Source organism: Sinohyriopsis cumingii, chromosome 9, assembly GCF_028554795.1.
Source record: "Sinohyriopsis cumingii isolate HCF-2022 chromosome 9, ASM2855479v2, whole genome shotgun sequence".
Classification (NCBI taxonomy): domain Eukaryota; kingdom Metazoa; phylum Mollusca; class Bivalvia; order Unionida; family Unionidae; genus Sinohyriopsis; species Sinohyriopsis cumingii.
This window is the reverse complement of record NC_142969.1, coordinates 116,454,246-116,466,832: the sequence shown is the minus strand read 5'-3', so window position 1 is coordinate 116,466,832 and position 12,587 is coordinate 116,454,246. Positions and strand designations below refer to the sequence as shown.

Here is a 12,587-nt window from a genome sequence, read left to right as displayed (position 1 = left end):
AACACTATTATTTCTTGGAATAAATTTTATCTCATCGTTAGTATGAATAGTTAAATGCTGAGTTCATTAGAAGCTGGTTTAGATGTGTATTGTGAAATATATCATTATTTTAATAAGTTAGAAACGATGCTATAATTGGAAGGCCTCTAATGCCTTATTTATAAACATATATTAGAATTAAGGATTATATCAATATATTGGATATAATGTAATATCTATATAGGAAAGTTTGGGTGATGCATACACTAAAAGAGACAGGCGTGATAAGGTTTATATGATGCCCACAAGAACCTTCCATACATGTATAATTATTGGATTACTTCTTGATACATGTATAATATAATAGTAATGGATATAAAGTTACATCAAACTTGTTTACCACACACATACCTTTTTCTACAAGGAGAAAAAAAGAAATAAAACAATTTAAATGGTAAATTAGGAAAGAATATTTTATCTAGCATTACCAACCACCCACCCCTCAATATCCAAGTTCTTTAAAAAAAAGCACATTGATCTATGTCTCCCAAACATATGGCAACAATACTTAAAGGCTACTGAACACTGAAACATTCTAAAACTTGAACATTTCAAAGTTTCATTTTAAGCCTAATATGTTAACTTATCTCCTACTGGAATTATTTTCAGGGTTCAGCTTATGTATGCAGATGTCAGCTGGTTTATGCGTAAGTTAGACGTGTGTATTCACGCATGACATGCTCAGTTCCAGCTAGACGTGTCATGATTATTCAAAATAAGCAAAGACTGGTCATAGCAACTAAGCTATCGAGTATGATTTGACATAATTAACAATAAACTATTACTGTTTTCTCGGGGGGGGGGGGGGGGGCTATGGTTTGATTACTTGGGATGAAATCTTCCAAAAAAGTACATAATGAAGAACGGGTTCATGTTATTGCAGCCTTCAAATCAAGTACCAACTAAGTGGCAAATGATAAATGTGCTAGTAAACTGTTCAACTTTATCAGACTGAAGTAACTTAATGATCATCAAGCACTACTTGTCTATACAATGATCATCAAGTATATACTTGTCTATACAATGATCATCAAGTACCATATATACTTGTCTATACAATGATCATCAAGTACCATATATACCTGTCTATACAATGATCATCAAGAACCATATATACCTGTCTATATAATGATCATCAAGTACCAAATATACTTGTCTATACAATGATCATCAAGTACCATATATACTTGTCTATACAATGATCATCAAGTACCATATATACTTGTCTAAACAATGATTAAAGTGCAAGTCAATACAACCTATTTAGGTCAAGTAAAAGTTAATTTCTCTTTGACCATCCAAATCAAATATGTCTGTAAGAGGCAACTGGAGAGCAAGATCTGCATTTGGACAAAAAAAACCCACTGGCTAACTTGTTTAATACATTTCATAAATACTGGAAGGCAGGTAGATAGACTGATAGATAGATAGACAGACTGACAGATAGGTGGATAGACTGATAGATAGGTAGATGGATTGATAGAGTAGTTGATAGATTGATAGATACTGTCATATAGGTGTCTAAATAGGTAGATACAAGAAGGTGGACAGAATTGCCAACCCTTATGATTCTGCCTAAGTCTTATAAAAATGACCTTTAAAATATGTTTTTACAGAATAAAGCAAAAACTATCGAAATATGATTGTTGTGGCAAAATCCAGATGACTGGCTTGTCTATGTTGATTTGGATCCAGGTTTCGTATTGGATTTAGTTGAGTTAGGTAGGGAACCAGACTAACATTACAGTAGTATCACAGATGCTTTAAACTGGACATATTTTTTCATGCAAAGTATCTGCATGATCAAATTGCTGATTATAGTTTTTTTTTTAAATGGTCTCAAGCAAACATTACATGCTGAAGACAAAAGGGAAAATATGCATCTTAACAAGTTTTAATATTCAGTACCAAAAAAAATCAGATTCATGTGAATAAAAGCAGAAAGAGACAGAATTATGTTTACTGGACATTATGTGTTTACTGAAGTATTTGCCATGGTAGGAAATATGATTGCCAGTGTTGTGTGAAATTGTCAAAATTTAAAAGAATTATGTCAAACTGACAGATAGCAACAATTCATTGAGCTGCATATGGTTTGTAACTAAAGTTTATACAGTTGTACTTGAGGCAAATAAGGTCAACATGTACTTTACACACTTTTCAGTTGAACATTATGTTTACCAGCACTGCATTAGTTTCAAATATGAAACTTTTTAAACACACGCTTCCAACTTTACAACAGCAGTACATGATAACTTGTTAGACATTACTAAAAACTGGTCCAGCTTATGGAAAAATATAAAATGCCTTACTGAGACCGTCGTGTTGGGATTAGCAAGTTTGGATATGTACGTACATAGGAAGGTACGTACATATGTGGGTATGCATGTCGATTTATGTAGAGAGTGGGCTTATGCTTCCAAATATGCCACTTCAATAAAAGAAGGCCAAAATTGTAATGGTTTTGCTATGAGTGCAACATGATTACGGGGAGTTGCTAGCTGCACAAAAGGCACCAACAATAAATAAATGAAACTCTAGTATGGCACTAATTCATGTGTTAAATCTGTGACTCAATTAAAAAAGTTTTCAACCGGGAAAACAAAGTGGATGCTGCTTTCACAAAGTCAGGCTTTGGATTCATCCAATGTGCACTGGCAAATAACTCAGAAAATATAAATTAGGCCAAAGGATTATGAAAAAGGCAAACATAATCAAATCAAACTTGAACTGCATCCAGCACAGACAATGTTTACAGCAAACAGAAAATATTTCAATATGGGTTGTTCTGACTTGCATGAAAAATTTTGGAAACAATACAAAGTTCAAGTCAAACAGGTAATGCATGTATGTGGTACTTTTTCAGCTTAAGTTTTTAGAATTTGATTACACATTGCTTTAAATGGTAATTATTCAATTTCTTTCACAGACTGTCAATTAATATTCCTTGGGATATCATTACATATACATCCATCAAAACCAGTAATAAAGTACTTGAACATTTTCAGATAAGGCCATGCTTCTGTGTAAAATTAAATCATGATTTAGTAAACATCCACAGGAAACAACACTGATGGACACTTTCATTAGCACTGAGTGTAATGTTTAATTTCTTATTTTCTAATGACTAAAATCAATCCACCAATAATAAGCAAATATTCTACAGTACTCAAAATTTACATTTCCAAGAAGACTTTTTTGTTGAAAATATCTCCAATTAACTAAATTGTACAGTTGATCAGAAATGGACCAATCACTGATCATTACATTCCAGCCGATTCCCAAAAATAGTTCCATTTAATTATGAGTTTGTTTGATGTTGTTTTTTCTGACTTTATCATGGTATAAACTGTCAGCTGTTGACTAGCACAGTAAATAAAACCCAATTGGTATTATGTAAGCTGTGTGAGTTGGCAACTGACAGTTAATATAATGTTAAACGCTTATAATTTCAATGCTTTATAATTTTATTTATTATTTATTGTTATTTTGTTATTTTAAAATATAATTCCTATCAAATTTAGAGTCTTATTAAAGTGTATGAATTCTCGTTGAGGGTGTCTGCTACACAGCTATTTATAGAACAGGGGATTCTCCATCTACAACCTAATAGCTATGTCAGCATCAAACAAAAAAATTCTACCAATGGTAGGCGATCTAAGGTTTTGAACATTCCACAGCATGGTCTTAATCTTTTATCTAAATTGGCAAATGTGATCTGAGAAGTTTAATATTATGAGCAAAGGATGTGTTGTTTTGTTTCACATATGAATGACTTAGATCGGATGCTCTTATGAGTTTATTGTCAAATGGCTGAATTGTATATTGCCAGACACGTGAAAAACCAATTTTCACTTCTTTAAATCTATTTTTTGTGTCCATGAACAATTCAGGCCACCTACAGGGGCTAAATATAAATGAAATTTAAGACTATCAGAAAATAATTATAGTGATGGGGTCTAATAGTCAAACAGTGTAAGATGTCAACCATGAATGTTACATTGGGGAGTAGCAGGATTTTTACCATACACCCCACTCTCCATATTGTAACTATCAAGTTCGGCATCTTACATTGTAGGACTGTGAATCTAACTGTTACAATGTTAGTATCTGAACCCCACTCCTCCCAACCCATATATCCATTTCACTATAGTTTTAAATTCATTTGTAACGATCCACAGTGAAAGTGCAGTACAACAGAGCCACAATGTTCTTTGCAGATTTTGAGTTTCCCAGCTTTTTTTCCAAACCTAATCAATGAAAGAATCATTTATCTTCAGAAAAATTATAAAGATTTGCTATCTGAATCTGTCAAATCAATTTATTAAATTTTCTAAATAAAATATCAACCCACCATTTTTGCTTTGTTTTAAAAGGCATGCGGTGTGCAAGCCTTTGATTCAGTGTCTACATTAATTACTTTTCACATGGTACTATTTATACAAGTGTAGTTCTCCTTACAGCTTATACAGAAATAAATACAATAGGATCTGATCACATGGTTATGTTCTGACCAATGGAAATCTTCCCTACATTTATCAACTGATGTAACAGCAATTATTCTCAGGTAAGTGATTTTGTGACATCAGCCGTACTCAAACATTGCAATCATACATGGTAATTGAATACCACTTTTCCTGTTATAATGAAGTTTTGCTTTGTTGGTGACCTGCACACAATTCATAATTTCTGATGTGCAATCATGCAAGAATAACACACCATCCTGATGTGCAATCATGCAAGAATAACACACCATTCTGATGTGCAATCATGCAAGAATAACACACCATTCTGATGTGCAATCATGCAAGAATAACACACCATTCTGATGTGCAATCATTTTCCAAAGCAATCTGAATGTTCTTGCTAAAGCTCTTCCCAAATCCTGCTCAACCCAACCTCTCAAGTTGCCTCACTGAGAACTTTGCAAATGAGGGTCTGGTAGTTTTTCTTGTAACACAAGAATAAGGTTTCCACAAAATTTGGACAAGTTATTTTGACTGGCTGATGAGATGATGTAACACATCATTATGATGACAAGATGATGTCATGTTTTGCACAAATATGGACATTTTCATTGGCTGATTTATGTAACCCTTGTGACACAGATTCTGCTTACAAAATGATGTTTAATGATATCCTTTGGAAATTATAATAGAATTTTGAATTTCTTACAGAAAAAGAGTCTAACTAAAATCTGATAATGGGAGAAATATTGTTGTTGTTTTGCTTAAAGTTTAACACACCTTAAGCCGATAACAGAAATCTCCAAAGCATTTTACCAAAACCTCATTTGAGATTTAATGGAGGCATCACTGAGCCACATCAGAGTCTGGTTAAATGACACTAATTCTTCCCTCATGTTCCAGTTAACATCTGCATACAGCGAAATCTCTATTGATCCTTACTTATGTATTATAAATAATGTTTTTCTGTATGCCAATAAAAGTTATTTTATTATACACAATGTTGTCCATAGATCAGTCTAGTATAAATTTTACAAGTAATTCCAAATACTCCTTTAACAACTAATTTTCATTCTTTTACATGATTAGTATAATGGCAGGTAGTTAATATAATTATATCTAATGCCTTTAAGTATTTTCCAATATTTCTGAGGACAAAGTCACAAAACAGTACAGTAGACATAGAGATTTGAAGAAAATGTTTACCAGGGCCTTAGATCAATCACCTGGCTCATATGTACCTACAAGCTGAATGCAAGTGGATGTGGCCAAGCAATCATGGTTAGCTTGATGCTTTTTGACATATCATTATTATGCAAGGGGATGTTGCCAAGCAATCATGGTTAGCTTGATGCTCTTTGACATATCATTATCATGCAAGGGGATGTGGCCAAGCAATCATGGTTAGCTTGATGCTTTTTGACATATCATTATTTTAGTATTTATTTTTAGTGATGGTAGCCATATTGGAGGATAGATAAGCATCCAGAGTGCACACTTTGAACACCTTAATGCAAGATACATCCTGTGAAATTTTGTAGAATTATGTTGACTGGTTTTTGAGATCAAGTAATTTAATTGTCATTTTATTTTTTGTAAGTATGCTATCTTGAAAGCATTTAAAACCATCATGCAAGACTGCTTATCATCTAAAGTTGATCAAATTCCGTTTAGTGCATTTTGAGAAGTAATTTCAATATTTTTTCTATTTTTGCAATGAAGGCCATATTTAATGGATAGAACAGCATTATTTGTATAAAAACTAAATGAATTTTATGGTAGGATGCTTTCCATCATATTTGGTTAAATCTGCGTGGCTGATTTTGTGGCAAAGTATTTTAAAGGCATTTTTATTTTGAGTAATGGTGCCCAAAAATGAGCCATATAATGCATGAAATGCCAGGCTCTGATGCAGGGATCTCAATAAATATCTAAAATATGTCATTATTTTAATTATAAGCCAATATTATTTTTAAAAAAAATAATTAAAAGTATAAAATATATGAATGTGACTTTACAAATCTTAAATTAAACAACTACTGTGTTAAACATCACAACTATCATAGGGCTTGAAATTTTTTCAATTGGCTACTTTTCTGCAGGGCAAGTGAGCTGGAATTTTTATTAGTCATGTCAATTTTACAAATCTGCTTAAAGTGCTACTGGTCCATCTGGACAGGCATCTTTAAAAAGTGATTCTCCTTTTACAGCCACCACTCATTAATATGAGCAGAGGAGTTCATTACTGAGCCTTGCATCTGAAGGAAAAATTGCCCCCCCCCCCCCCCGAATATTGTAATTGTGAAGGGCCATACCTTATAACCAGGTGAATCTTACTTGACACAACAACAGCAAATGCAAAACCGATATTTACAAACCAAGTGTCTCACTCCTTGCTACGATGTATTGATCTCTTTATCTGACACAATTACAGGATATTCAAAACAGGTATTTAAAAACCTACCATTCCACTCCTTGTTACGATCTATTCACCTCGGTATTTGACTCTTAAACATAAAGTTGAACACAAAACTGTGAAGTGATTATTTTGTTTTTACCAGAAAAGTAGGACAAATATTTGACTATACTTGCATACTTATGATAATAGACAATAGACAATAGACAATAACTGACTTTACCTTAATTTTGGCGTTGGGAATCAGAGGAACATATCCTGGCATTGATTCAAATTCTCGTTTCTTTATCTGAACATCGTTGCCTATTAACGCTACAAAGTGGGTGCTGAGATGCCGTCTCAAAAGTGTCTTGTTGCCTGGGATGGACAATAATTGGGCAAATAATTCAGCATTGAATCGTGGCTCTAGCACCTATAGAAAGGAAAGCAGACTTCACTTTAATGATTTACTGTATGTCACATAGCTTGATTTATCACCTTCAAGCTGTATATATTGTCACGGTTAAACTGTAAAGTCAAAGGGTCATTCAAGGATACAAACAATGGTAGTCATACAAAATTTCATATACATATGCATAGAAACATGCAAACAAAATATTAATTGTCTACCTGCTGTGATTTTGCTAACAAGGACTAAGCATTAAAAAGTCCACAGTCCAGAAAGCTACAAAAATATGGAGAAAAGAAAAACAGAAGAAGTGAACAGCCTCAAAATCTAATAAAGTCATTAGAGAAGAAAACAAACAAGCATACCAAATTTTATCCATCTTAAAGTTTTATACATCTTAAGTGGTTTTTGATTAATTGTGCTGACAAACATTCTCAAAGTCCAAAAAGTTCAATGGTGAGCAATATGCTCATATAATTATATTCCTGCTTCTCCCACCCCTACCAATAATGGATACAACAAAAGATGATCTATGGTTGAAAAGAATTTCCAGGAATTGAAGATCAGAAAATTTCTTCCATTTGGCTGTGTTGAAACCATCTCTGACATTTTTTGGTTACAACAAGATTTCAAATTGGCAACTGTGGTGCACATATGGGATGTCAGCTTGGCAACATTTTTATTTATGACAGAGTACTTTTAGTGAAGAGGCCAGCCTGGGTCAGCATGTCCTTGGGAAAGGCGCTTGGCTCCCATTTCCCTGGCATGATATAGCCAATTCTGTGTTAAAAGTACTGTCAACCCCACAATCCCTGATAAATAAAATGGCTTGAAACCATTTTCACTGAGGACCAACTAGATATAACAATAAGTTTTCTTTAATGAAAACCACATGTTGATAAGATAATCCAGTCAAGAGGAATAGTGATAACATTTGCAAGTTGTGCACTGTGATAGCCATATTGGATGTCTGAGTACAACCATTTTCATTTAGGACCAACTAGACCAGGCAATGAATGTATGTGTAAAGTTTCATAGCAAACATTGAAGTATGGTATCTTTGGAGGACTATCAATAACTTGTGGCAACAGACAGATGGAAGAATGACAGACAACAGCATCCGACAAGTTCTTTAGTAGAACTCATAATGATGGATGATGGACAACATCCCATCCAATTACAACTTCTGGTCTATGACCAGTAGAGTTCATGCTGACTGATGATGGACAAAACGGCCATCCCATAAGTTCTTCTGGTCTATGACAAGTAGAGTTGATGATGATGGATGATGGACAACAGGTCATACTATAAGGTCTTCTAGTCTGTGACATGAAGAGGTCAGGCCATCTTATCAGATTCTTCTGTCCAGTAAAACTGATGATGATGGGTGATGGACAACAAGCCATCTAATAAGATTCTTCTGTCCAGTAGAAATGATGATGATGGGTGATGGACAACAGGCCACCAAATAACATTTTTCTGTCCAGTAGAAATGATGATAGGTGATGGAGAACACTCCATCTAATAAGATTCCTCTGTCCAGTAGAACTGATGATATTAGATGGCTTGTTGTCCATCACCTAAGATTCTTTGGTCCAGTAGAACTGATGATGATGGGTGATGGACAACAGGCCACCAAATAACATTTTTCTGTCCAGTAGAAATGATGATAGGTGATGGAGAACACTCCATCTAATAAGATTCCTCTGTCCAGTAGAACTGATGATATTAGATGGCTTGTTGTCCATCGCCTAAGATTCTTTGGTCCAGTAGAACTGATGATGATGGGTGATGGACAACAGGCCTTCTATTAAGATTCTTCTGTCCAGTAGAACTGATGATGATGGGTGATGGACAACAGGCCTTCTATTAAGATTCTTTGGTCCAGTAGAAATGATGATCATGGGTGATGGACAACAAGCCATCTATTAAGATTCTTCGGTCCAGTAGAACTGATGATGATGGGTGATGGACAACAGGCCATCTAATAAGATTCTTCTGTCCAGTAGAAATGATGATGATGGGTGATGGACAACAAGCCATCTAATAAGATTCTTCTGTCCAGTAGAACTGATAATGGGTGACGAAAAACAGGCCATCTAATAAGATTATTCTGTCCAGTAGAACTGATGATGGGTAATGGACAACAAGCCATCTAATAAGATTCTTCTGTCCAGTAAAGCTTATGATGATGGGTGATGGACAACAGGCCATCTAATATGATTCTTCTGTCCAGTAGAAATGATGATGATAGGTGATGGACAACAGGCCATCTAATAAGATTCTTCTGTCCAGTAGAACTGATGATGATGGACAACAAACCATCCCAGCGCTCATATTATCTTCTTGTCTATAACCATCAGAGCTGGTAATGACAGATGATGAACAGGCCATCCAACAAAATCTTCCACTATTTAAATTCAAATTACTCATGTAATGCCCACCCACCATCCAATCATCTGCCATATATACTTGCTTATAAGTTGAGTCCAACTGCAAACAATATAGATCAGGGTATGTTTTTTGAACTACTCTCTGATCCTAACAAACAGTAGAAACCCATATCAACCAGTACATTTTTCAAAGGCAGATCTTGGTCTGTGCATTTCTTTGTTAGGTTTGACTTACAAGTATTTATGGTACATATGGATACATGTACACCTACCAGATTTCATTTATCTACATTTAGTTGCTTTTGTACAATCTTGTTAACAATCTTTTCAGAGTGGATGGAAATGTGAGCAGAAGGTAGAATGGACAAAACCAAATCAAGATGCCCCTGCTGCAAGTAGTGTGGGCAACAGCAATGAAAATCAGGCAATTTACTTTTCTTAAATACAAGTCTTTCCGCTGATAACAAAATAAGTTATTTTAAATACCACAAAACATGCACCAATAATATGGTAATGTTTAGATACAATCTACATAAAGTATAATTGCAAACTCACAAATCTGACAAATGTTTAACCTGCAGCCTTCATTTAAAGTCCTGAGTTGATGAATTTCTTGCAATAGTTTTCATTATCGTACAGTAATAATTCATTTAGACCAACAAAATTTTTTGACCATCTGTGTACAAGTCTACCCTATATTTTTTGCCCTTGAAGCATACTTACCAGCAGGGCCCCATGCACCCCACTGCCCCGGAGATTAGGAGCATACTCTGATAAGTCGATTGTCCGTAACCATTCCATCACACGATGATTTGTCCACAAGGCTACTTCCCCAGGTACATTTATGAGAGCACCCTACAAAAAATAAAACATTATAATTCTGATGTTTCACAGTATGTATCAGTTTTTGCATCTTGCTAATGAGACCAAAACTTTGCAATTCTAAAATTTCTCTGAGAAATAGCCAAACAGTAAGAAATATGCAATATATCCAATTAAACTTGTCAAATAAAAATATGAGCAGTGGGTGAATTGCAACCCCTACAATTCGTCTTAAAGGACCTTGTGTTGGAAAAAAAAAGTTCATGGGTCATTAGTTTTTTTTATTGATAATGTTGAATACTTGAAATGATATTGTGGAATACTTGAAATCCAACTCCTGCAAGGTTTCATCAATACAAACAACATTTCATGTGAACATGTGATTAGTAAGGGCAATAACTCTGTCTATCAAGCAGTTGATGAAATACACATTTACTATCAAACTGCATGAATATATGCTGAAATGTTCCTTATCTCCCCGATTACAAAATGTACCATGTAAAGATATGAAGTTGACTGATAAGGGTCATACCTGTCCCTTCTGTGTGTGTGTGTCCATTCTGTAGCAAATGAGTTACATAAGCTGTGTAAAATATTTACATCAAATTGCACTATAACATGAATGGTTCATATAGTTACAAGGAAAATATCATGTAAAGATATGACGCTGATTAACAAGGACCACAACTCAATCAAATTGGTGACTGCCAGCAACATTCCTAGTATACAGTCAAAGATAGAAGAAAAACATGTCAGCTTATTAACACACTGACAGAATGAAAAATTGAAATAGTGCTTACATTAGGGCTCCCACATATTTGTGCTGGGCTCAAAAAGTGCATTCCTTAGCTTTCACTGGAAATGTTTTAATACAATTATAGTCTTTGAGAATTTGACGGACAGGTGTGAAGGTTGCCAGAATGTTATGCCAAGATTTGTTAACCATAAAGAGAACTGACATGATTTCACTCCAAAGTTGTTCATTCTTGCATTTTTAAATATGGTATCCCCAAGATTATACAAGCTGGTAATCCTGGTATATCACCAGCAAGATGATAAAAAAAGCCAATAAGTAATTTTAAGTTTATATATATATATAGAGAGAGAGAGAGAGAGAGAGAGAGTTGTACAATAAAGGATATATATATATATATATATATATATATATATATATATATATATATATATATATATAAACATTTCATAAGTATGCTCAAAAAACAGAAAAGCCACTGAGAAAATTCATTTAAATATTTTAAGAATAGCCAAAAGTATGCTATTTCATGTTCATTTTCTGAGCACAAAGGTGCAGTCAGTTTCACCAGCTTTTGTCTGCTTCAGACAGCACACAACTTTCTTAATTGTGATAAAATAACCATCAGCCCAAGTAGGAGAAAGACATATAGGTGTATTTTGACTTTCTCCGCAATGTGAGAGTTGTGAAGCAAATAACTTTGTCCTTTACCTTCCCCTCTTTCAAAAGTACCCCCAAACACCTCTGGAGTGAAACATATTCTAAAAACAATTTTCACATCTCCCAATAGCTGGCAAATCCTGCTTTAAAACTGTGTCCAGATTGAATGAACGGATTGGCAAGAATAGATTAGTATGCTCACACTTTTACATAAAAGAAGTCTGGGATAATAATTTACACTTCCAAATGGAAAACTGGCTACTGTAAAAGTGATACATGTTTCACTATCTGTACATGCAGGTGCATGAATCAAAATACTTAGAATACAGATGGCTTGAATAGGTTAGGAAATAATGGTACATTAAATAAGATCAAAAGGAGGAACATAAATTGTGAAATTTTGATCAACATGATCCTTCTTAAGATCGTAAGCAAAAAACAATATCTCAACTGAAACCTGAATTTAAAATGCTTCAGTCTTTTGTCTCTTTGGATATTTACAGAGAATACATTTTTTTTAAAAATTATAAACATTTTGATTAAAAATATTAAAGCAATTAACTTTTATGACCACTCTGCATTTAAATGACTCTACACTTAAACTGTCCAACAATATCAAGGGAAGCTACCACTCTAAGTATTATCATGT

General features: G+C 34.1%; 1 protein-coding gene across 7 annotated transcripts in view; it reads right to left on the bottom strand.

Annotated features, from left to right (window-relative positions):
- Nucleotides 1-12,587, bottom strand: part of LOC149792522 (liprin-beta-1-like) — a 195,395-nt gene that overhangs the window by 31,236 nt on the left and 151,572 nt on the right. For all 7 annotated transcript variants that reach the window (XR_016423582.1, XM_089971141.1, XM_089971143.1 and 4 more), the window contains 2 exons: nt 10,426-10,557; nt 7,145-7,333 (listed from right to left, as the gene is read on the bottom strand). Coding sequence is in view for 6 of the 7 variants with exons in the window: in XM_089971141.1 (XP_089827267.1) it covers nt 7,145-7,333; nt 10,426-10,557 (321 nt within the window). In the remaining variant the exon portion in view is untranslated. The remainder of the gene's footprint in view (nt 1-7,144; nt 7,334-10,425; nt 10,558-12,587) is intronic.